The sequence below is a fragment of the Glossina fuscipes genome, unplaced genomic scaffold (genome assembly GCF_014805625.2).
Source record: "Glossina fuscipes isolate IAEA_lab_2018 unplaced genomic scaffold, Yale_Gfus_2 0, whole genome shotgun sequence".
Lineage (NCBI taxonomy): Eukaryota > Metazoa > Arthropoda > Insecta > Diptera > Glossinidae > Glossina > Glossina fuscipes.
The window spans coordinates 43364137-43389882 of NW_023998414.1; the positions used below are offsets into that span (position 1 = coordinate 43364137).

General features: G+C 33.4%; 3 protein-coding genes across 13 annotated transcripts in view; 2 read left to right on the forward strand and 1 right to left on the reverse strand.

Annotated features, from left to right (window-relative positions):
* Positions 1-25746, reverse strand: part of LOC119631715 (coiled-coil domain-containing protein CG32809) — a 33211-nt gene that overhangs the window by 4535 nt on the left and 2930 nt on the right. For 6 of the 11 annotated variants that reach the window (XM_038024194.1, XM_038024184.1, XM_038024176.1 and 3 more), the window contains 16 exons: positions 25206-25324; positions 23960-23989; positions 23719-23890; positions 23307-23653; positions 23164-23226; positions 9416-9512; positions 8522-8614; positions 8134-8248; positions 7941-8036; positions 6697-6860; positions 6285-6350; positions 6098-6181; positions 5294-5356; positions 4528-4993; positions 4281-4463; positions 3825-3918 (listed from right to left, as the gene is read on the reverse strand). In XM_038024194.1, coding sequence (XP_037880122.1) covers positions 3825-3918; positions 4281-4463; positions 4528-4993; positions 5294-5356; positions 6098-6181; positions 6285-6350; positions 6697-6860; positions 7941-8036; positions 8134-8248; positions 8522-8614; positions 9416-9512; positions 23164-23226; positions 23307-23653; positions 23719-23890; positions 23960-23989; positions 25206-25324 — 2252 coding nt within the window. Of the gene's footprint in view, positions 1-1147; positions 1192-3824; positions 3919-4280; positions 4464-4527; positions 4994-5293; positions 5357-6097; positions 6182-6284; positions 6351-6696; positions 6861-7940; positions 8037-8133; positions 8249-8521; positions 8615-9415; positions 9513-23163; positions 23227-23306; positions 23654-23718; positions 23891-23959; positions 23990-25205; positions 25325-25746 lie in introns of all 11 variants that reach the window. The other 5 variants (XM_038024227.1, XM_038024253.1, XM_038024236.1 and 2 more) reach the window with 5 other exon arrangements.
* Positions 6899-7925, forward strand: LOC119631777. The gene is made up of 4 exons (XM_038024276.1): positions 6899-7091; positions 7257-7467; positions 7527-7687; positions 7751-7925. The coding sequence occupies exons 1-4, from the start codon at positions 7076-7078 to the stop codon at positions 7903-7905; spliced, it is 543 nt and encodes a 180-aa protein (XP_037880204.1). The 5' UTR covers positions 6899-7075; the 3' UTR covers positions 7906-7925.
* On the forward strand, positions 14575-23100 carry LOC119631768. The gene is made up of 7 exons (XM_038024265.1): positions 14575-14767; positions 14862-15523; positions 15600-15747; positions 21215-21308; positions 21413-21533; positions 21860-22084; positions 22150-23100. The coding sequence occupies exons 2-7, from the start codon at positions 15134-15136 to the stop codon at positions 22894-22896; spliced, it is 1725 nt and encodes a 574-aa protein (XP_037880193.1). The 5' UTR covers positions 14575-14767; positions 14862-15133; the 3' UTR covers positions 22897-23100.

Sequence of the window (25746 nt, forward strand, 5' to 3'; positions counted from 1 at the left end):
TATATATATATATATACATATCGGAAATATATGTATTTGCATATGTATATACATCTCATATATGTATGTACAAATTGTTTGCTGCTCTTCTTCTTTTCTTCAGAGATAGATTTTAATTAATTCAATAACAAAAGACACCGATATATTTGACAACTAATACATGACAACATATATTACGTAGTCTAAAATATATTGAGCATAATAATAATAATAATAATATTAATAATAATAATAATAATAATAATAATAATAATAATAATAATGATAGCGTTAGTGTTAGGCTCAAATGCCCGTACACAGAAGTATAAATTGAATGAATTGAATGGACGAACGAACGAACGAACGAACGAATGAATGAATGAATGAAGTGAATATTGAAAATTTGATCTTTTGAAAGCTCAATCATTTTTTAGACTTCATAATATAATGAAGCGAGTGTATGCGATGCAATGAATCGAACGATGACTGCAAAGTTTAAATGAATGGCACAGAGGTGGCGATGCTCTCATGATGTTTCATAGTGAGTAATAATGACAATAATAACAAGTTATAATAATAATGAAATTATGAAATAAAAATTCAAAAAATATTAGTGAAGAAAGAAATGCCTTTTAGGTAAGAATTATTTTTCTAACCGATAAAATCCAAAAAAAAGGTTAATATTAGACGAATTAGTGTATAAAACATAGATTAAAAGAAAAAAAAAAGAAAAAAAGGAAAAAGAAATGAACAATCGATTTACAATTAATTTAAGATTAAATGAACACATGAAAAGAAGGATAAATATGTTAACGTACACAAATTTTAATTCATTGTTTATTATATTTTTTATTTTTAAATTTTTTATTTTATCATTTTTTTTTTAAATTTTTTTTTATTTTTATTTTTTTTTTTTTTTTTTTTTAGCAAACAACAGAAAGGAAGTGGTTTCTGAATTTGGTGAATTATATATCTTTTGGATTAGAGACTTAAAAAGCATGTACAAACAATTACGTTTTGGTGTGTATTAAATGTACTATTAAACGAAATGAGTGAAAAGAGATAAATGAAAAGAACCGAAATTGTTTTTCTCACACAAAACACAAAAACGAACCATAAAAGATTAAAAGTAAAAAGAAATTTAATTAACGAAAAAAGGGATTATTACTCAGTGATTGCCTCTTTGAAGTTTGAACTCCAGCGCCAGTTAAACTACAGTGAGAAAATCAATAAGAAGAAGCAAAAAGAAAGAGACACCATACAAAAATTTTAAATAGTAACAGATTCACTACAAAATATTAAACGGTTTTTTTTTTTTTTGGAAAACTTATTATCATTTACTATGTCATATTTATATATAATTGTACATCTGCTCTTCTTCTTGATGTTATTGTCGTTATTCTATCTATTTATTGAGCTTAATCAAAAATATTAATGCATTTCTCTCTCGATTCATTTTTTCACAAAAAAAATTAGAAACAAAAACAAACAACAAAAAATTATTTCCTTTTTTTTTTTTTGTCTTTTGGCACCGATTCTAAATATTAATTAATTAATGGTTTTCATTTGTAGTTGTTGCTTTCGCTGTTGTACATCTTCCTTCTTATTCTTTTTCGTCATGTTTCGCTATTAAGTTTTAGTTTTAGTTTAGTTTAGTAGCAAGTTTGTTTTATATTAATTTTATTTCATTTTAATTTCATTTATTTATTATCAAATCATAGTTTGTTGTAAGTGGAATCGGTGAAGCATTTCTTTGAAACTACTAATTAACCTAGTTGCTCCAATAAAGAGTCCATTCAATTTTGCTTTTTGCTTTCCGCTTTTTATTTATTTATTTATTTTTTTTTTTTTTCTACTAATAATTCTAAACAATTCTGATTATGGCTAATAAAAAATATACGAATAAGTAATTAAAAGAAAAAATCAAATCTAAAACAAATCACCAAGAAAATTGACCAATTTGCAAGTAATTTAAGCAAATGGCTTTTTTCCATCGTTAATTAAGTTAAGCTATTCGTAAATAATTGGTAATGAACGCGCAATATTACTACATAATCAAAATGGTAATAACAATAATGGTAACAATAATAATAATAATAACAATAATAATAATAATATTAATAATAGAAATATTAATAATAGAAATATTATTAATAGAATAAAATAAAAGGTAGTGATACGACCGACGTTTACATTAACGATTTAATGTACATCGATGACATAGAATAGCAAGAAAGAAGAAGAGTAGAGCTGTTTAGCAAAGGCATTCGAATGCAATTTAGATGGGGGAAGTTGTAGGGCGGTAAACATCACGCCCGCAAAACACTGTGAAGATGACAGCCTCACTTTCCTTCAATACTGATAATGGCATAATGGAAAGGTTGAGTAAGGAAGGAACCCACAAATACCTTGGCTTTCTTCAATTAGAAGGTATACTGGCGCAGGAAATGAAAGATATGATAAGATTCACACATTTGAACGATAGTAGTAGTAACGACATTGAAAACCAACATCAACTCAAAAGACATATATGAAACTTATGCTATACCAGTATACAACTACTCTTTTCGAGTTGTGAAACCGAGTAGCGAACGGGCACCCAGATGATGAAAATAGAGCAAAAAAAGTCACAGGCTAAAAACTCAAGCACATACTTTAGGCCGCAAACAGCAAGCGCTATGACAGAAATGCTGGTGAAAATAGATAAAAATTACACGTAATTAATTTTAAGTAGCAGTATTGGCGAGGAGCCAAGCAATGTATTAATTGGATCCGAAAACATTTACACGGAAATCATGCGAATGGGATGGCAATAGACCTGTAGAGTACATATCAATGCAATACGCGATAGTGTAATATACGCACGACATTACCGAAGGCATGTACTGAGGCAAAAACGTAGAAAGAGACCTATGCCGAAGGAATCAACAGATCGTATTATCGCCGGATTAACTCCTATCAGGGAATTTCCTCAATAGGCAATATAGCGGTTCAAGCATTGGCGGATACGTACAATATACAAATACAGCAAAGTACTAGCCAAGCGCCGATAATAAACAGCGAGAATGCTACGATATGCTGGGACAGACACGACATAACTGTCCGGCCAATTAACGCTGATAAACAGGACATGATTGTACAAAATTGGCAGAATAAGACGATCGATGTTAGAGATGTTAAAATCCCGCTTACGCAAAACGTGCAAACACAAACGTAACTATATAATGTTCTGGAGAAGGCAAGGAAAGGATTGCTGCTCCCTGCATACAGCAAGAACAATGATCGCAGCTGCTATGGTAATATTAAAAATAAATCACGAAAGCATGAAGAGACAATTACAAAACCGCCCGCCCCTTCGGAGTATTTTCCTTGACCTGATCTGATGAAGAATGCGGTATCTCAATAAGAGAAATAAGTTCTAAGATTAAGGACTTAAAAAGTGTGCCCTAGTATGCGCTAGCTAATACGCTATCGGCTTTATTAAAAACTCTCTTGCACTTGAGATTTGAGTTCACGATCACAAGCATCCTTTGTCTTTGTCGGCGACTTGGAAGTATTTGAATTATGATGATAGTAATAATAATAATAATTTTAATAATATTAAAATTCATAATAATAATAATAAATCATGTATAAAATTATATCATATTATATGAACGGAACGAAATTTATATTAATTATAAATAAAGGATTAAAATGTTTAGATAAATTGGAAATTTCGACTATGCTTAATCACTATGGTATATGCACAGATATTAATTAATTTGTGGATTATAAAATTGTTAAAACGCTATTGAAACTCTGAATGCAATTAGTGAGGGAACGATGAAATCTTTTGAGCTTACCTTGTCGGCTGTAGAAACATCAGCTGATCGGGGAGGATCTTCATTAATTTGAGGCTCACTTGGAGGTAATCTCTGTTCTTGTACACTGGCCAATCTGCAAGTATGATCCGTAAAGCGCAAATAATGTATGGATAGTTAAAGAAACGCACACGCACACGTACATATAACAAAAAATCAATAAAATTGGAATCTTATCAAAATGAAAAGACATATATATATATATATATATATATATATATATATATATATATATATCCATTCTCCCTTTATATTATGACTTTTAACACAGATTATCCCTATATTAGATGAACATTGAATTATTAGACAGTGTGGGGTGCATTATATTGCATTCTATTTTCCTTTTTATACTTGTCAATATTTTTTGCTTAAGATTTCATAATTAATTAATTAATTTCTACTGATAATATATTGCATTATTTATCTAATGATTTTTACCTTTTCAAAGTGACAAGAGTGCCTGTTAACTTTTTGCAACGTCTCAGAGCCGATTCTAAACGATCGGGTTCATCTTTTAGGAACTTTTCTTCGCGCACGACTTTCTCCATTTCGTTGGAGAGAATACATCGTAGTCCATTAGCTAATGCCGGAAATTTCATTTTTAATTCGGCCACAGTTTTGCTACCATAAAGTTAATGATTGATAAAAAAATGTAAAATCAAATGAATTTCCGGTTATACCCTACCTAGCTCTGCTTAAAACTAAGGCCATATCTTCGACTGCAGTCATGTTAACTCTTGTTCTACGATTAATCACTTCACCCCGTAAACTTTCTACTGACGCTTCCAGATCACTTAAATCCTTTTCCAGACGTATTACTTCCTGTTTATAGAGTTCTTCTTCGCGTGATATGCGGGTAGCATCTTGATCGCCCTGATGTCCGCCCCATACGCTTCCACTGCTGGCCAATAGTGTAGCACGTATACGCATAAATGTACCCTTTATATCCTCGCGAACCGCTACGGCTTGAGCTTGTGACAATCTTCGCAACGTGCGCACTTCCATACGCAGATCTTTAGCTTTTTTTTGCAGACCACGTAAATGATTATAGACTTCCGGAGCTAAAGCAATATCAGCCCGATAATTCGAGTGAGCTGTTTGAGTCAAAACTATAGGTTTAGGAGGTGGTGGTGGTTTTAAACGATCGCGTTCTATAAAAATGTGATAAAAAAACTCTATACAAAAATCTTTTTTAATTAGAAAAGTATGGAGGAGGTTGGGGAAAACTTTAGTAAGTAATTTAAAAAAAAACTCTTTTTCACAACATTTAGAATAGAATTTTAATGAAATAAAATCGTGTATTATACAGTGAAGAGATTGTAACTAATTGTAATTAAAGAATATCGGATTTCGAATTGACCAATTTGAAATTTTCAAAAAATTTATTTATTTATTAATTGTTTGGTGTAATTATTTAAAAGGAAAAGAATAAGATAAAAGAAAAAACTTACCCTGCGATGAGGTTCTTGGCAATGTGGAGGATTTAATGGCTGGTTTTGTGGGTTTTGTATCAGCTTAAAACGCGTTAATATGGCACAAAACAAAAAACATAAATGAGTTTTTAATGACATGGTTACAGAAATGCTTAAATACACAACATTTTTCTACAAATTATTGTAATATCGGCATGCACTGAGAGAAATCGAAATCGAAACAGATACGGAGAGAGAGAAAGAGAGAGAAAGAGAGAGAAAGAGAAAGAGAGAGAAAGAGAGAGAAAGATAGATAGATAGATAGATAGAGAGAAAAAGAGAGAGAGAGAGAGAGAGAGAGAGAGAGAGAGAGAGAGGGAGAGAGAGAGAGATTTATATAAATGTCGAGAGCGGAAGTGAAATTGCTTAGTATCGCGCTAAGCGCCTGGGCCAGAATCAGTCTTGCCTTCTTGTTTAGAAAGAAAATAAGGCTCTTCCCGCATGTCACACGCAGAAAGAAATCCTAGTGGAAATTTGATGTTAAAAGAACAAAAAAAGGTTAAGTAGCGGCTTGATAAGCCCATTAGTTGGGACAAACTCCAAGGCGATGAAAGAGTAAATGCGATGAGTAAAATGTTGTGATTTTCTTTTCTTTTCTTCGTGTGCTTTTTTCCCCGAAATGTGATGAAATGCTTTCATTCCAAAAAATATATTTTGTATAGATAAGTTAAGGTAATATCAAAAAAAAAAAAGCTTTACTGCATTCAGATAAATTAGTTTTAATTAAATTAACCGAACATGCGTTTAAATTACATATATGTGTAAAACAGGCAAAGTAATTACCGGCATGTTGTGGACTATGGGCTTTCGGTATACCCTGTATATCATCACTAAACGAAACGCTTTTCTCGAATGACACCGATTTCTCTGCAATGATAGTACAAATCCCATCACCATAGAATTTTTTTTTCAAATTAATTTATTTATTTAATTTTTTTTTTTTGCACGGTTTTCAGTTCGTTATACTTACGGCATGCATTTTTGCCTAATTTTGGTGCCTTTTCCCTAACATAAAGATCCTCTCCAGCACCGTTAACTATATCAAGTGTTCCAAATTTATGATGTAGACAACAACAACAACAACAACAACAACAAAATGATGATTTGTTTTTTGCATATTTAAAAAAAAAAATTTTTTACAGTGTAGCAGGAAAAATGTGATAACAAAGGTGAAATTTGTTTGTTTATTTATCGAAGCGATTCAAAAAGCAACAATATTACTAATGATAGACAGACAGACAGTTAATTGGCTGGTGGAAATGAATTTTATTTAATTTTTTTTATATGTTTTTTTTTTGTTTTTTCTGGCACTAGTGTTTGAAGAAAAAGCTGCTATGTGGTGTGAGCAAGTGTGCCTGTTCAAAGTGAGGCAGTAAACATACCGTGACATTGTGTGGGTACAACCAAATAATTGGCATCCAAAGTTGGCACTGCCATGGGAGCTATTTGCGGATTTTGATTAACGAGAGCCTTCTGCACCAGGCCCGTTAAATTGGCCAATTGGCGTTCCATGTGTTCAACCCGTATTCGATGTAAATCTTCTGGTCTGTAATTTGATTGAAAAATAAAATAAAATGAAATGCGATGAGAAGACGGCAGACACTAAATAAATTAAAAACAATTTTAATTACTATGATATTAAATTATTAAATTATTTAGACCGCGATAATTGCAAACGATAACGATTCTTGCGCAAAAATGTTTTTTGCGCATTGTGTTCGTTTAATTAAGTTATTGAAGGTGAAGTAAAAACACTTGAAAATGGATTATTGCAGCAGTAAGTCATTCGTCGAGGCTTCGGATTGCTCAAGTTTATGTTCATTTATTATCTTCTTTTTCGAATTCTTCTTCTTATACTTCGTCTTCCTCTTCTTCTCCTCCTTATTATTATTATTATTATTATTATTATTATGATTATTTTTATTATTTTGTCTCGTTATAGTTACCGATCCTCTGTTATTTAGGAACTGTTTAGACAGTTTAAGCATAACAGAGCTATTAAGCTTAAAGCACTCCTTAAATAATTTGGAAAAAAAGAAGGAGAACATGGCTAGCATTTCCACAAAGCTTGCAAAACATGACATTTCAAATGTATCTTCGGAAGAGGAGAGCAGCGTAGAGCCTATCGCATTGCCTTTGATGGCAGACGTCAGGTAAATGAAATTTTCATTTGAACGCAATGGCGAAATCAAAAATGAATAGATTTTTGCAGAGACTATGTACCCGTTATGTACGATTACAAAGACTCGTGGCAGCTGGCCGAAAAACCTTCAAAATTTCAAACGTTTTTTCAAATAACAGTTACAACTTTAGCTTTTCTATCGTTCGGTGGATATCTTCTTTGTCTTATAGTGCATGCTATTAAAAATAAGGGTAAGTTATAATTATAGCGATCGATCAAGTAGAAAAATTCAATCACAGCTTGATTTCATTTAGGTCCGATTACATATTTGCACCCAATGGCGCCTACAGCGGACCCAAATTCAAACCGAATTAAACCTATTAAAATTTATAAACGTAACCGTAGATCTATAATTACCACTAATCCTTATATTTTCTCTAATCAACCTTATCGACATTACTTTACTTAATAAATTTGCCAAAAAAAAAAATTAAATTTGTTTACCTGGTTGGCTCATATAATTGATTAGGGCGAGCTAAACGGCCAGGCCCTATTTTCATGCCATACAAAGCGTACTGATCCTCGTTGAGAGAAACGTCACTAAAGGCAGAAGAAATTTCATTATTATATATATTACTATAATTATTTCTTTGATTTTTGGAAAAGGATTTAACTTATTGATTGAACAGTGACTTACGCTTGTTCTTCATCGATTATAGGTGCTATTACCGGACCTCTGGTACCATATTGACTATAGTAAGGTTCCTCGTAATTGCCGCGTGTCGATCGCTCCGGCGAGCTGGTGTAACCATCTGAAAATTATACCCGTATACCATATAATCACTTAAGTTTCATTTAAGTCTCCTTTTGTATTTTTAACATAATTTTATATAAATTATAAGAATAAGAAATTTTTTTGATCTACTAAAGAAAGTACAGAAATAAATTTTACTATCTAAGAATTAAGCTCATTTGAACTTAATTAACTTAAACTCTCTTTCAATTTAACCAATTTTCATAATCATCAAAATAGAAGGAACGAAAAGAAAAAAAGCCGTTTTTCGTTTTTTGCTTTCAACAAGTACCTGGTATACTGTATAACTGATCCGGGGGATAAGGAAACAAGGGTTCCATGCTACCCCTGGAGTTGGGCGTTCTTAAAGGTTTCAATGGCGTTCCTAAGTATGTATTCACATTCGATTTTTTGTTTGTTTGATTTTTAATACAACAATAACAACACAACAGTTACGATTACACATATATAACCAAAAGAAGAAAAACAAATTGTCTACTGGTTATGCTCTTTATTTGCCTGTTTTTCATTTTTTTTTCTTATACCCACCATCGCAGAGACAAGAAAACATTAAAAATTTTGAATCAATTCAATTCCATTTGTATGTCCGTACGTTCGTCCATTCACTTCGAACGCTTGCCATTCGTCTAGCACGGTGTTACATTCACATTCTCAGTTAACTGTTTAATTGATGATGAATCTGAGCTTGGGCATGCAGTTTGCTTACATAAAAATCACGAACTTTCAAGTTTGGTGAAAAGATGCCGCAACCATATTCCTTGCCTCAATATATTGACCTGAAAATTTTATAGGAGTGTTTCGTTAAGGTCGCTCAATAAACTGATGACACGGCCCCGAATAAGCGAAAAACATTTTGCAATTATAATGCACCGATTTGCGATGATGGGTATCAACGATTCGTTCCAAAGCGAATATAACTTTCTTTGTTGTTCTGATTTAATTCAAATTCTCAATTAAATCAAAATCCATTCGTCCAACATGCATTGGAATGTCATTAATAAACTTGTTTATGTGAATGTATACATATATACATATATTGCATATATATTTGTATTGCATGTTTAAGTATATATAGGTATATATAAGTATAATTAATGTATGCATGTGGAATATACTGTAGAATTATTGTTCAATTGTTTTTATAGTTCGTTTGCTTTTAACTTACCCATGGGTACCTTTTGGCGCTCAGTGGCATACATCCCACGTGGTAAAGTTTGCGAGGCTCCCACATAATACGGTGCTTGCTGTTGTTGTTTACCAATCTGCAATGAATGATTTCAGAATGTTAAGCAAGAAAATAAAATAAACAAAAACAAACGAATTGCAATTCACTTAAATTTAGTTTACAGAAAATTATCATAATTTATAGTTCCGTTATGCGGCTGTTCGCCTATATTCGTCTATGTTTACCTTTATATATATATATATATATTGATAAAATTTTATATATATATATATATAAGTATATGCGAACGTGGAAAGCATTAAATGCTTCTTGGCTGCTTTTCAATTCTCCGTATGGCAGATTACTCATCAACGCGTGCATTTCACTTTCGATAATAGCTTTTTCTTTTTTTTCACTTCGTGCTATGCTTTCGCTAGTCAGCCTAACATAAATAAATGACACACGACGTTATGGAATGCAATAAATGCTAATGAATTGGGGAACAGTTTTGATGGGAAGAATTATAATCAAACAGGCCAAACATTGTATTATCTATTATTGTTTTATGTTACGTTCACGGATATATATCTATATATTTAAAGTAGAAAATTTGTTAATTTTCTTGCATTGAGCTTCATACGCCTGATAGTATAATGCATTCCTTTGCTATTAATTAACATAAATAATCAATTGATTCCATTGATACTTATGGCAATATGGGGAAATGCTCACCTATACGACTATAAGTTATTATTAAAAATTGAGATAGGTATTACGACTGCTGTGAATGGATTGTCTGGCCATTTTTGAAAGTTAAGTGAACGTCGGCAATACGTTGTTACATGCCTGCTATCGACAAATATTCATTTAGTTTCTTTAATTAGGCCACTCAGTAAATGGCTTATATATATTTGTCTCTCAAGTGTTAAGCAATTTTAAAAGTTTTATTAAATCATGTTGCATACCATACACACCGCATAGACACTTAGTGTATAAATTTAAAAAATATTGTTTTTTTTTAACAGAAAAAAAAAAAAATTGTACGAGAATTAAACAAAAATTAATAAATAAATTAAAATTTTTCACGTTCTGTAATAAAGTGAAAAACAAAAATTTATTTTCTCCCAGTGTTATACTATCATGTACGTTCAGAGATGCGAGAAATATGGCCCCATAAAGGAATTTTTACCGAAAGTGAAAGGCCAATATGCCTAACTAGCTGTTAATATATTACTTTTTATAATTTTTCTACATTTAAAATGAAAATCCGCATTCATCATACTCGTATACCTATCTATTCTGTAAAATAGGTGCTTGCATGTATTTCGACCAATGGCATCTATTGACGAGAATGTTACACTAATGCAAACTATTCCATAAAACACCAGTTTTCCATTTAATTTTATTGAGCTATTTAAATATATACAGACGCTAATCATGGAACGGTCAAAATTGCATTTTCTTTGTTGTGTGATTTGAGGAAATCTGCTGCCAACCACCACATTCCACCACCAAACGCGTTCAGAAGCTTATGGTCAAAAAAGTTCAGTGACCATGAATTGCAAAACTTATTGACCGAAATCCAGCTCAAGCTTTCAAAAATTCTTCAAACGCCTTAGCAGTTGACGAATCGACTGTATCTAGACGTTTACATGCGATCGGAGAGATTCCAAAGAAATTGACTGAAATTGTCATTTCGAACCGTTTGAATATCAAACACTTTTAAAAGCTGCGGCCATTCTATCTCACATATCGGGTTTGGCTTCAGCGGCAATCGCAATGACAAAGAACGGCCTAATGGATTAAAAACAAGGCCGCACTCAACGTACCCACCAGACATAATGCCTTCTGATTACCACTTACTCGGATCGATGCAGTATGCCATTGGCTGGCACGCGAAAATGCGTCGGCGTGACACCAAAATATTTTTCTTCCGACATCGTATCGGCATGTTGCCCATAAGATGGCAAATAAGAAAATGTAGAGCTTACACCAGTTGATGGTAAATATTTCATCTTAGTTCGTTTTAATGCATTAGCACGTTTCTTAACTGAAACACATAGTAATTGAGATTATTTACAATCTCAAGTCAATAGCGTAGAGTTCCACATTTCTTTAGCATCAGAATAGGAATATTTTTTATAAAGTTAAGGTTCTAAGCAAATTGTAGTCTAATAATAATTTTCATTGCACTAAAAGAAGGTTAAGTTGCAACGACTCCTTTTGTGAAAGACTTTAGCGTGGAGATCAATTTTGTGCATACATATATATAGATATATATGTGTGTGTGGATGAAAATTATATACGTACCATAATGAAGTTTTTTAATACCAAATAACTTCTTCACCAAACTGAATAGACAACGTAATAACGATTCAAGCAATTCATGTTCGTTTTGGGCTAATTTCCTAACAATTTCTCTTAAGTTTGAGCAGACGTACATATATACAATATATAAAGAAGTTAAAACTTTATAATCAGGCAAAAAGAACTGTCAAATATAGAATGCTTTCAAATACACAATTTTGCTTAACGCAATTGAGAAAATGTCCGCGCTGTGGAATCCTAATACTAGAAGACGTCCAAAACGTGAACTTACTTCCTTCAAACATAGCAACGATAATTTTCTTCTCAAAGAACTAATTTTTGTGTATCTAATTTCTTTATAAAATATCAAAAATCATGCCTGGTTTCCATACCTGTTTTTCTCTGTGCAATAAAAGTCTGCAGGAACCAAGCTTAGTTTAGTAAATTTATATGTCGGATCGTTATTCTGGCTACATACAGTTTTATCATTTGTGTGGTGACTGGGTGAAGGGGGGAGGGGGCGGGCGAGTTTGTTTTAAAAATGCTTCCCTCGCATTTAGACTTTCCATATATTCCGCATTTACTTTGCCAAAGTGCTATATGTTATCTTTCCTTTTGTCGGGAAGTATTGAAGATTGCCAATTTATTTCCTTTTGGGTGCATGTGAAAGTCAATTAACTTTCAATAGTGTTTATTATTGGGCGTAATATTTTGAAACTTGCAATCGATAGATTGGATAAGAGAAAGAATGGAAAGACGTCGCCTGGACAGATGGACTGGATCTTATTTACCAACAATGAACAAAAGGTGTTTTCACCATCCGTGAAAATGCAATACTATGTAAAAAAGGTCCGTTTCTTTAATGTGCGGATACTCAGATTTTTGGCAGCTGAAATCAGGACAAAAGTCCTGAATAGCTGAAGCTACTGCAGTTCATCAAATATACATAGACATTAGCTAGAGAAGTATATGCTATGATAAGTTAGAATATGTTATAACTTAAAGAAAAAGTATTGAAAATTTTTTTTCGCTCAATTTTTTCTATTAAGGTTTTGCTTTCATTGAAAATGAGTTTTATTTAACTAAATAAAGGCCATTGATCTCTCTATGACTTTTTACCATCTTACGGGAAGTTGCACAATCCCATCGATTGTTTAAGCGATCACTTCGGTACAACGAGGTGAATTTTTCCGTTCCAAATTTTTGAAGCCCAAGTGAGCAAAGCATCTACGTAGTATTGCATTAAACAATGCATCTTGATCATAAACATTACAAACTTTTCCCGCGGTTTTGACTTAAAAATTTTGAGTTTTGCCTAAAAAAAAAAAAAATTTCACTCATTTTCCCACTAACATAACTTTGAACACGATTAGCGAACTGCACAATTGTCTACTCGAAAATCGAGAACCGAAATATCATCATTCAAAAACGCGTCAGTCATTGTAACACAGCCCGAAACACCATTCAGCGATAAAAAAATCTCTCAATAACTCTTTATTCTAAGGTAATGCATTATTTGTTTGGCAACATTTTATGCCGACTAACTTGGAGCTTTTTTTCCATGCGCATGTGCTTCATACAAAGCATGTACAAATGCAGAGAAATCTCATAATATTCGACTTTTCAAGCCAAATTAATACTCGCTACACTACACGAGACACAGATCCTTCTCTGAAACATCTCGTCTTCTTTCGTGATTACATTGTTCGAGTTTGCTGTCAAATTAATAAGAATTCTCCATTCACTTAAACTTAATAAAGCATTTTATAGATTAGTGATAATGTATTTAATAAGTGACTGGAAAAATATAGACCATGAGCAATGATGTTGATGATAGTCTAAACCTTGGGAGATAGAAAATGACTCTGAATCGCTTGTTACAATGAAACATGAGTTGTCGAAACTCCTACACATATTCTGCTCGCAAACGATGTCCGGTTTAAAGGCATGTAAAGCATAAAAGCATTGTAAAGACACTTAATGAGATTGAAAGGTAAATAAACGCGCAAGTGCCATGAGTTTGCATTCGTAATTATCCCTAGAACCAGTAATTGTGAATTAATTATTATCTCTAAGCCTCTTTTCTTTTTAACTTAGCATTCCACATATGCGGTACTTGAATAGTAAAAAAAAAAAGCAAAAAAAAAAAATAAAAAACAGAATATTTAGTTTGCACCGCATTTTCAATAACCGCCTCTGTCTCTCTTAAAATAAACTGCGAAAGAAAGCCGCCATGAATTACTTATCGTACATTTTACTGTCTTCACATAGAGAATACATTGTTTATATTCGGCCTATGCCGAATAGTATGCTCGTTCGATGTAGTTGGTTTTCGAACTTTTCAGGTTATCTGAAATAATCTGAAATATCGGTGAGAAAACTTGTTTTTATTTTTCTTTTTTTTTGCTTGAAACGAATACTTTGAACTTCTGGTGACGGAATAATGCGAAATTGAAGATGGACAGAAGCGAGATACTTCCTCTTATTCCCTGCTATGGCTTAGTAATGTAAATCGTGAAAATCTTTAGTTTCTAATTGAAGGTAAAGGGGCAATTGGACGCCGGACACTAATCATTCTCACTAATCAAGTTGAATTTGAGAGAAGGTCATGACGTCAATGGGCACATAGGAGTATAGAGAGAGTTCGATGCTATAATAATTACGTTCACTTTGCTAACGCTAACGTTTATAGAGAATATATATGCGTTACAAGCACTTAAACGATTTAATACATCCTCTGCGGCGGACGTAAAAGCAAAGGAATTTAAGCATAAATCCGTTTGCAAAAGAAATACAAAAAAAAGCTCTTTGAAAGTGACAACTTAACTTAAAAAGAGTGAACGAATAATTGAGTTTTTTTGTGTGTATCTTTTTCTTCTTATATCTTATAGTCAGTCAGTCCATGTCTAATGTAGATATAAAATACAAGAAAAAGCTCGGATAGGAAGCTTACAAAGATTTGCGATCATATAAAGTTGTTGTTTGGGCGATCGGTACGTCGTTGTAACGTAGTTGGTATCCGCATTTGCTTACTTTTCTATTGATGTATGTTTTATTTCTATTTTTATTATTACTATTATTTTTCGTTGATTTTTTGTGCTTAACTTTTTTTTGTCTTTTCATTATTGTTTTCTTGCAGTAATGCGTTAAGCGTGCAGAGCAGAGTATCACCGCAAGCCGAAAAGTGCAAACCCAACGCCGGAAAAAATAAAAATCTTTTTACAATAGTTGAGTGCGAACCATCGCGTTAAAAAGACGCGTTTTTTTTTTTTTTTTTTTTTTTTTTGTAAAGAAAACAATTCTTTTTGAATACAAAAAAAAACTGATTTCAATAGTTAGAATAGGAAAAATTGTAGTGAAATTTGTGTGAAGATTCGGATAAAAAAAAAAAAAAAAAAAAAAACCGTATCAATGAATATCATGAAATTTTTTTGGTTACTCTGCTTAATGCAGAGACAGCTTAGTTTGGGTTTGGCCTGGAAGCCCATAGTTGGCCAGCCTGTTGCGCCGGTTTTAGCAAATTCTAAGGCGACTTCAGCAACATATACAAGTGCGTTTAGTCTTCAACAAACTCATCCCGAGTATGGCAGTGAATCAACCGCTTTCGCGGCTATCGAAAGCAAAGATTTGTCTAATCAGGATTCGCTTGCAGCGCAATTAGCAGTGCCTGTGCCTTCATCCACTGCCGTATTAGCTGATAAAATATTAACAGTTAAAACGCCTCATCCATCATTAATTATACCCCCCGCTATCAATTTTGAAGATGCAAAATTTGGCTATCAATCGTTGGCCTTCTCCGGGGTGGGTTACACAAGCCCTATTAGCCTTATTTGCATTAATTTAAATTATAAAATACCTTTCGTTTTTTGTTTGTTAGGATCAATGCGCTGTTGAAAAATATGCTTTCAATCATGATGGTATCGTTGAATACAATAACAAAATGCCAGAACTGAAGCAATTCACGATTTGCTTTTGGATGCGTTTTACAAACCATAGCGGTGATCACGTCGTATTAACATACAGCGGTAAGTCTCGCCTGCCATTATTCTTGCTTACTGTTTGCAACATAGTCATAGTTGATTTATGTGCAAAAAAAAAAACAAAACCATTAATTAAATTAAAACCATTACTCCCGCCAGCTTCTTGCATTAAGCGTCTTTTAATTCGAATGCCTAGAGCTCTTACGCTGTTTGCCTATTTTTTAAGGCCAAAAAATTGCTATGTATGTATGTATGTCTTCGTATGTTTGTATGTATGTATGTATGTATGTATGTATGTATGTATGTAAATTATTTTGTAATCTGTGTAAGTTATTAATTTTATTACAGCGATTGTTATGCATTTTTAGTACTTCGCTTGAACAATAATATCCTCTAGAAATAAGTATCGGGCGAGGGCTTTTTGTTTCAAATCTATTCTTAGAGTTGTGGAAAAGCACTCAATTCGGCAATTGAAAATTTAGTAAATACACTATCCGATAACTGTCATGAATCGAGAAACCGAAAGACAATCGCTGATAATCTCTTTGAAAGCATTAATGACTGATGACTGATGTTTACAAACATTGATCTAAGGTTCTAGTCCAATATTTCCAAGATTCATAAAAAACAAATGAAAATCTTTACCATTTGCTTATAATTACTTCGATGATTGTAGGTCGTATAATTAAATTTAATTTCAAATTTATTTTTTGTTGTTCTTTCCCAACAACATAGTGATTGTATGGCATAGTATATATAAGGTAAACAACAATTAAATACACAAACTTCTTGAGCATATTTATAAATGTTGAATATTTTAATTTCATTGTTATTGTTTGGTAATAAAAGACACACACACACTCACACATATATACATACATACATACATGCACAGAATTCTGTGCGATGTCCGTAACGACGGACATATGAAGATGTACGATCGATGGTTGTGTGCACTTTCTATAAATCTACGGAGTTGGCTTAAAGAAAAATAAATAACAAAATAATAATATTGCGCAACATGATGATGATCTCAAATGATTTTACATGTTTGGTGCAAAACCGATCCAACTTCCAAAAAAAAAAGTGAAAGGAAGTTGACTTCCTGTTGTTGCTAAGGTCTAAACATCGCATACATTGATTTATATATTTGTATGGTATTTGAAGAAAAGTTGCAATAAAAATATTTGTACAGGATGTACATGTGGATGTATGTGCGTGTATGTACATAAATATATGTGGTACTATTGATATAGCACTGATATGAAAAACATATCGTACGACCTACAGAAAGTCATAGCAAAACAAAAAGATTATGAAAATTGTTAATTTTCCCTGCACACGTACACTTTCCTATCATACGTTGTCTTGTTATTTTGCGTACATTATTATTAATGTATTTTAATTCAGGGAAAGATAACTGCCAGCAACAACAAGGCGCGCAAAACTAGTTAATATCTTTTCTTTGCTTTCTTGTTTTCATTACATAAGTTGTAGCCAGTAAAAATAATAAAAAAAAAAAAACAAGCAAGAAAATTATATTCGATTGTGACCGAATCTTTTATACCCATCACCGTTGTTCTAAAAAAGACAAAAGAACTACAATTTCATTCATTATTCTAACATATTGGGTAGGCCAGGCTGGTTTTTTCTATTTTCTGCATAAAAGAGGCATAGTTTATATGGCGTAGCATTATGAAGGTATTGGTAAAAAAAAAAAAGTTTTGATTCATATTAATATTGGGTGGGCGCGGTCAATTTTTTCGATTTTTATACAGATACTACCGCATCGTTCATACAATATACGTAGTTTATGAATAATAAACATAAAACAAATCTTGTCTTCCTTTTGAAAAACACAAGTGTCCTAAGTTTACCTGATGTGATAATGCAGGCATTATCTTCGGCCGATTTAGCACAGCTTTAATGCTATCCTGCATGCAAGAATTTTATTCATTTCTTCATTTTTGCGACGAGGATTATGTTTACAGCAGACTTTACACAGACGGACAGATGGACATAAATCGATTCAGCATTTGATGTTGTTCAACAATATATATATATATATATAAGTTTCGTTCTGTGCGTTGCAAACGCTTTGAAAAGTGAATATAGTCACTCATCCTTCGCTGGTGGGTATAAATAGAGAGAAATAAAAAAACGACAGAAACAACATATAGAGAGAGATTTGTAGACAAAATCTGTGGATTTATTTAGTTCGAACGTTTGATTGCCTGTGTACGGAGACGCCTGGTTAACTGGCTGCATAGCTAATGCTGATAGGTCGTTTGCCAGTTTTTTTTCGTTTTTTTTTGTTTTTTTCTTAAATAATAAGTAAACATAAAAAAAAAAGACAACGACGAAGTAACCAAAACGAATTGACATAATTTCCGAACTATTTTCATTTATACGCATACCATGTCCACGCAGTCGGACATGATATGAAAATGTGTTTCAAAATTAACCTAATTGGGTAGACAGGGGATTTGGCTGGATGCGGTTTTAATTTCAATTACAGTTTCAGTTTTTTACGCCATTATTTATTTGCTTAGTTTTGTATATGTTTTTTTTTTTTATTTTTTTTGGTTAACCCACTCTCTCGTTAAGTAATCGGTGCCTGATAAACAACATACGAGTACTTAAGAAACTGGGTTAAATCTTGTCTCAATAATTAACTATAGTAATTTTCAAGTAAGATTGCAACAATAACAACAAACAACATCATAATAATAGGTTATGCACGTTAACAATGTGAACGAGCTCTTTTTATATATATGTACATGTTTATGCTTACACATATAGGCAGTTAAATAGTTTAAAATTAATTTATCAGCTGTCAATCAATCGAAGAAATCGCTGTCGTATGCAGTGGCAGCCCACGCTTTTACAGTGCAACTTAGGTAAAAATCAAGAGTTTCGTACATAGGAGAGGGGGCTTCAGGTGCATATAAGATGTTGGTTAACATTATGATTTATTCTTCGACTTTTCGCTATTACGATCATGGACGGACAATTTATGGATTGGTAAGCTTTCAGATTTATCCGAACACATTAGGGTTTATAAAATGAATTAAATTCTGCTTGAATCGGAGGGTATTGGCTCTTACCCTTCAGCATTACCTTTCGGTCTTCAATTCCATTAGATATGAAAAGAAATAACGTATGCATATGCACAGGTATGGATTCGTAATCATATATGCATGTTGGTGATGCAGTATTAAGGAGAAATTGCGTGGCTTTCACCACGTTCATGAGGAAGGGGACTTAAAAAATACGAACTTTTTTTTAAGAGAATATTCAAAATTGCAACCTTTCCCTTCATAAAGACATTCACATTCTTAAAACAGAACATTATAAGAAGCATCACCCGATTGCATTCTTGGGCTAGCACATGTTAATGTAAGAACTTTCATGTATATATATGGAAAATTACGACTTGTGGGTTAAACGCATGCATACATAGACAAATAAAGTACGGACAGACAGTGCGTAAATTAACACATCTTGTGAAGCAAACGATGTAAGGTGAAAAGAGAAAAGGTTACATTAAATTCTTTCGCTTACCTAGCCGAGTAGGCAAACGATCGCGACACAACTCGCAACTCATTGGTCGCTGATTCAAATCGCAAGTGCGGGTAGAGTTTGCAGATACAGGCGAGAGCATACACGTTTTAAGTTATCTGGCAGCCTTTAAAAAATTCATACCAAGTGAATTTGTAAATGAAATCAAGTGAAAACATTATAGCCGGCCTAGATCGACTATCCCTACCCTACACCATATTATCGTATACTATTCTTATTTTTCCCTAAAGAACACTAAAATTGTAACCTATTTCTATATGAATTTACTATTATGGAAATGTATGTTAAAAGTCACACTTCTTTCCAAATCAAGGCTTACTTCCCGTAAAAATAATTGTCGTAAGTGGTTCAAAAGTTGCGGTACGAATTCAAAATTCAGCATAGTCAAGTCACACTTCTTTCCAAATCAAGGCTTACTTCCCGTAAAAATAATTGTCGTAAGTGGTTCAAAAGTTGCGGTACGAATTCAAAATTCAGCATAGTTAATATTTATTTCAAACTATTGTTACGGATCAATTTTCACCATAAAATATTAAAACTCAGACTTTTCAAGACATGCAAATTCTTTTAAAGGGGTAGGACCCGTAAATAAGTGTACGTTGTTCAAATTTTGTAGAGCTAAATTTTGTATTGTATTCGAATAGGATAAAATCCAAAAATAGACTTGGCTGGTCCAAATTTGGCACAATTAATTTTTTTATCTTATTATTATTATTATTATTTTAATTTTAGACTAATGAATTGAATTCTTAGACTAAAAAAAGAGACATTGAGCACTAGCAACACAGGCTATCGGCTCTTTTTTTATCTTAAATTGCTATTATGTGTTAACATATTAGACTTTTCTACCTTACAAAGGATCAGTTCTTGTGAAACTCTATAAATAGGGTAGGATCCAAAAAAATAGGCTGAGATAGTCAAAATTTGATAAAGTTAATTGTTTATGTTGATTTACTATTATGATATGATTTTCTTATTGTCGTATGAACTTTAGTTTTCGTTATATGAGAGGGAGTTCAAAATTTGGCCAAGCCGGTCCAACGTGTTCATCCCACTTTAGAATGCCGAAATATCACTACTTAGCCGAGAAAATTTGAAAATTTGAATTTTTTTCCATATAACAACTTTTCGGAATAGGGTGTTATATGGGGAGTGATCGGACAAGTCCGATCCGAACAATTTTCAATAGAATTTGCCATTGGGTCAAAACACGTGACTGTACTAAATTTTATAAAATTATCTCAAAACTTGTACTCTGTAGTTTGAACACAAAGTTGCATGGATAGATATCACACGGACAGCCAGATAGATAGGGTTAGATCAATTCAGAGTATGATTTTGAAACGATCTGTATAATAAAATGTGGGTGTATCTTAAGTCTTTTTAATGCTAATGTATAAAGGATACATTAGCAATTTGCTTTGTGAATGAATGAGTGAATCCCATGGCTTTGATGATAATTGAACTTTGATGATATCTGAAGGGAGCCTTAAGTAAAAAGTTTGAGGAGCAGACAGGCGGCAATCAGTCATATCTGAAAGGATTTCCCGTTATGTATACTAATTAGGAATGCGTATATGTATATAATATGTGCCAAGTGTGCGTAGTGAAAAATATAATAATTGTTGTGAATAGTAGGGAATAAAACCGATTTTTTTATTTAATTTTTTATTTAATTGTGATACCTGCACTGCCCGGGGAATAGATTCCCATATAAGCCCTATAATTTATATGTATAGGTACACGCATAGTCAAAAATATATGCATCATTATTTATATCAATCAGGAGTACGTAGGAGAAGTAACTATGAGATCGATTTTTTGGACAGATTTTTATTCTATTTACGTTTTGTTGAATTAAATTAATTAAAACTTTGTGTCGTCTATTTATGCTTTCCTTCTCAAATGTGCATGTGTGCGTGTGGTGCAGTTAAAGATGATTCGCGCGCCTTTCAATTTTGGGTCGCAAATTCGAAAAATTCTAGTTTTATATCGATGGCTATAAAAGGTCAACAAATGTACAGGTTGGTGTAGTTGTTAAAGCAAGAGTTAACGAATTTAGCGATAAAATGCGGTTTCGATTCACTTGATAATTCACTTATTCACTATTTTCTGCTTTCAATTTCAGACTTAATTATCCATTACGGGTTCGTCAATGGCATCATACTTGCACTTCGTGGAATGGCAAAACTGGTGAATGGCAGGTATGGCTAAAAGCAGAACGTATCGGACGCGGTTTCCATAACTCGGTAAGTTTTACTTTTCACAATACAAAAAAAAAAAAAAAAAACACAAAACCAAAAAAAAAACATTAAAACAAAAAATTAAATAACTTGTAAGTGAAAAAAAACCTGATTTTTATTTATTTATTTTTTTTCCTATAAGCTGTACTCCTTTCACTACTAACACGATTTTTCAAATTACATATGCACATGTTGGAATTGACTGATACCACATTTGTTTGTGTGACTAACTATTTTTTGTTAATGATAATGTGAAAGTGGAATTGGTTTGGGCCTTTAAATGCTCTCTTTCGTTCGCTTTGCTCATTCATTTCATTCATTCGCGTTCGCAGCTAGTGAATCATAAGATACGTGCGGGTGGAAAACTGTTCTCGGGCGGTCCCTCAGTCACTGGTAAGGTTGCCGAAGGCTTACACTTCGAAGTGACCTTGATACAAATCTATCGTATCGCTTTAAGTGCTGGCAAGGCCCATCGTGATCACAAGCATCATCATGCTCATCATTTTGATCACGATGGCAGAGAAATACAACGTACCACGCGACCTCCACCACCAGCGGTATAAAAATCAATACAAGTAATAAGAAAAATAAATAATCTATATATGAATGATATCTTTTGCAGATTAACCGTCCTCAGTCAATGCACAGTTTGCTGGCCAACGGACAGATACCGACTAGGGTGCGCATTAATTTGGCTCAGCCGGTACAGAAACCAAATATGCCAGCATCGAATTCGTTAAGCGATCAACCTTTAAGTATAAACACAAATTTTGTTAATGGTCAGATTAATTCCGGTTCACGTTTGGTAGCGCAACAGCTAATCGGTTTGAATCAAAATTTTGATTCCGGCCCTCAAACCAGTCATACATTTAACCACCAGGCCGTTTACAATCCGAATTCCAATGCGAACTCGAATGTGCAGTTCATAGATGAAACGGAAACTCGCATTCTATTTAAAAGAAACGTCGTCGATTTGAAGAAGAAAAAGTTTAAGAAAAGATCGACTACCGCCGAGAAAGATGGTAAAATCGTGAAGAAGAGAGGTCTAGTTCTATTGGACAACGGCAGTGTTTTAGATGATCCCCTGCTCGCCGATGGTAATCAATTCAAATTTGATGGTTTGGCCGATTTCGGTGGTCAACAGTTTAAAAACTATTTGACTGGACATGGAAAAGAGGATATTGAAGACGAGATCTCAGAACATGATCGCGAGCCCGCCGAAGACGAAGTGAAAGCGGTAATGTCCTTGTGCAGTCTATGTGAAATTGAGCCCTTTGAAGGCGCTATAGTATTCGCATGGAAAGGAGGCCACGAACAGCTGGATAATGCTCTTAAAGGATATAGTGTGGGTGGTTGTGGCGAATTCTAAAAACAAATCAAAAAGCAAAAAGCAAAAAACAAAAGTATTTTCTATTAAAAGACGACGAGCTATTCATTTTTGTACATATATATATTTTCATTTATTTCTTTTGTAAAAAGTGTTTTTGCAAGTCTTTCACGACTAGTCAGGGAAAGAGGAAATCTTTTTTTTTTTATATTTTCGTTTTTGAAACGTACAAGTTTTTATTATTTGTCATAAAAATTATTTAAAATATTTAATAAATTAAAAGAAGATATGTCTAAATTTGGTACTCACTTTGGACTTGTGTATGTGTTGAGTTTTGTAATCTGAATCGAATTCCGGCTCACTGAAGTAGCTCTATAATCGAAAACAGGAAATCAGAAAAATAATTGAGAAAATATTTTTTTTTTCGTTTTTTGATTCATTATTAAATTTACTTGATCTTGATCCCAGTGGGTTGGAGTAGGTTGCGGTAATGGTTGAGGTATGCCTGGCCCGCCTGGTAGTATCTGTGGTGGTGCCGCCACTTCGGTTGATTCGAATAAACGCAATACCGAACGATCACGTATTTCCCTTAGATGCGAGCGAACATCTTCGAGTTCATAAAACATATCCTTGCTAGCATCGTGTATATATATTTTAACATTAGGTCCTTCCAGATAAGACATTGTCAGTTGTCGGGGAAATGAGCGCACGAATAGAGCGCGCACCGTATCAATCGAAGTGATTTCATTGGGCAACAATGCACGTTTCGTTTCTGAACGATATTGCAAAAATACCAAACCTACCAACGAGAGAAACGTCCTTTTATATCATCGGGCAGGCATAAGTGTCATGTGTAACACCCACCTAGTGGCCTTTCTAAGGTTTTAGAAGGTGTACGCACAACTGGTAACGAAGAACGTTGCTTACCACCACGTCTAAACCCCGTGCTGGATGTCTCAACCTCCGACATAATACCCGGATCATCGTCGAACAGCGGTCCCTGATTGATGGACTGATAACCACGTGTCGCTTGCATCTAATAACGCAAAGAAAAAGCTAAGCTATACTATACATTTTATGATAAAGATTCTACAGCTTTATCTACCTTCTTGGTTTTCTGATTGCGGGTACTCATCTGCAAGATAAGCGGAAAATAGGAAAAGTATGATTTAAAATACAATGTAGGAAAGAGAAGGAACGAAAAAAATATGCCGAAGGAGGAGGAAAACTCGCAACACCTTCCACCTCCTTACACTTAATGATATGTCTTTAAGTTTTGATTAGAATAAAGACAAAATAATCGCATCATCTGTTTCACTGTCTCCATTTCCCTCTATCACTAATTCTAATTTCCAATCACCACTGTGCCCCCTTATACAACGGGCATCGGTTGAGTGGCCGGTCAATTAAAAACAATAACAAACAGAAAATAAAAATAATAAAAAAAGTTGTGTTGGGCTAGATTCGAACCTTGTGTGCACGTCAGTATTCATGTTATCGACCTGTGCGCGTCTATTTTGATGGTAGGAATGAAAAGCTCTACACAATGTGAAATGAATGCGTTTTCCACTGTAACGTGAGAAGAACCAGCAACAAAAAAAGTGGGCGTGGTCAATTCTTTTCACTGTACCTTCATGCGTAAATTTAACAAAATGATTTTCTGAATCTTATAAGTAATCAAACAAAGACGTCAAAACAAGTGAACAAAACTGTGTATTTGTTCACTTATAGCTTTGTGCGGGCGTAGCCTATTTTTTCAATTTTTGAACATAAAATACACTTAGAAGATTTTAGCATTCCGCCTTTTATAATTTATATAGAGTAGTGAGCAAAATCGAAGAAGCAAAGATGCTTTCAGTTTCCGCTTTATTGTAGGCGTGTTTTTTTGACCGATTTGGCCTATTTGGTACAGCAATATACGTGGAGGAAATTTAAATATTTCTTGCATATTTAATCAGGAGACCAAGTGGAGTGTTAACCAAACACAAACGAACAGACAGATATGATAAAACTTGTGCTCAATGGGGCCTCTGAAGCCTGCTTTGTGATCTTGGGAACATTATTAACGAAATGAGTATTCCTGATTATACAAAAATATACGTAGAAAGCTTGAAGTGTGTTTCTTAAAGCTCATTACTAAGTTCATTCCTAATCTCCTTAATATTTTCAAATCTACGCCTTAATTAGGAGTGGGTATCGCATTAATTCGTGACTGATTTTCTGCTTTTTCCAAATAAAAAATGTCTCTCTACTCTCCGGTTATAATTAAATCCTTACTGATTTTTACTTGCCCCGCTAACTAACTAATTAACATAGAAAACCGTGGACGTAGGCAGCATTGATTTAATTACCTCCAAATCCATTGATTTCGGTTGCTGTTGATTTGGTTGATTGGCATACGCCAACATATCACCGCCTAGAGTATGACGTCGGGGGTCTTCACGTCGCATACCGCGTCTTCGCTCGTCACCTAAAAGCATACCAAAATACAAACAATATACATACAAACGTACATATATATATGGGAAAATATGTTAGTCAAACTTTGAAATGCGATTCTATGTAAAATGTACTTGAAACGAAAGAGAGATATAGAGAGATAGAGCGAGATAGATATATTGATAGATAGATAGATAGATAGATAGATAGAGAGAGAGAGAGAGAGAGAGAGAGAGAGAGAGAGAGAGAGAGAGTGAGAGAGAAACAGGGAAAGAGTGAGCGCGGAAGGAAGAGAAAAGGGGAGAAAGAATGGCAGAGGGAAAGAGAAAAGATAGAAAGCCAGCGCGAGAGCGAGAGCGAGAGATTTATAGAAAAAGAAATGATGAAATTGCAAAACAAAAAAGAATTTTTAATTTTGAAAAAAGAATTTCGGTTTTTTTTTTTTTAATTTTT

Bases quoted from the DNA above. Each gene is read 5' to 3' on its own strand.
- LOC119631768 (XM_038024265.1), top strand. From the start codon at position 15,134: ATGAATATCATGAAATTTTTTTGGTTACTCTGCTTAATGCAGAGACAG. The intron at 21,309-21,412 runs GTTGGTGTAGTT...TTTCAATTTCAG, and splicing joins AAAGGTCAACAAATGTACAG to ACTTAATTATCCATTACGGG. The intron at 22,085-22,149 runs GTATAAAAATCA...TATCTTTTGCAG, and splicing joins CGCGACCTCCACCACCAGCG to ATTAACCGTCCTCAGTCAAT.
- LOC119631777 (XM_038024276.1), top strand. The intron at 7,468-7,526 runs GTAAATGAAATT...AGATTTTTGCAG, and splicing joins CCTTTGATGGCAGACGTCAG to AGACTATGTACCCGTTATGT. The intron at 7,688-7,750 runs GTAAGTTATAAT...GATTTCATTTAG, and splicing joins GCATGCTATTAAAAATAAGG to GTCCGATTACATATTTGCAC.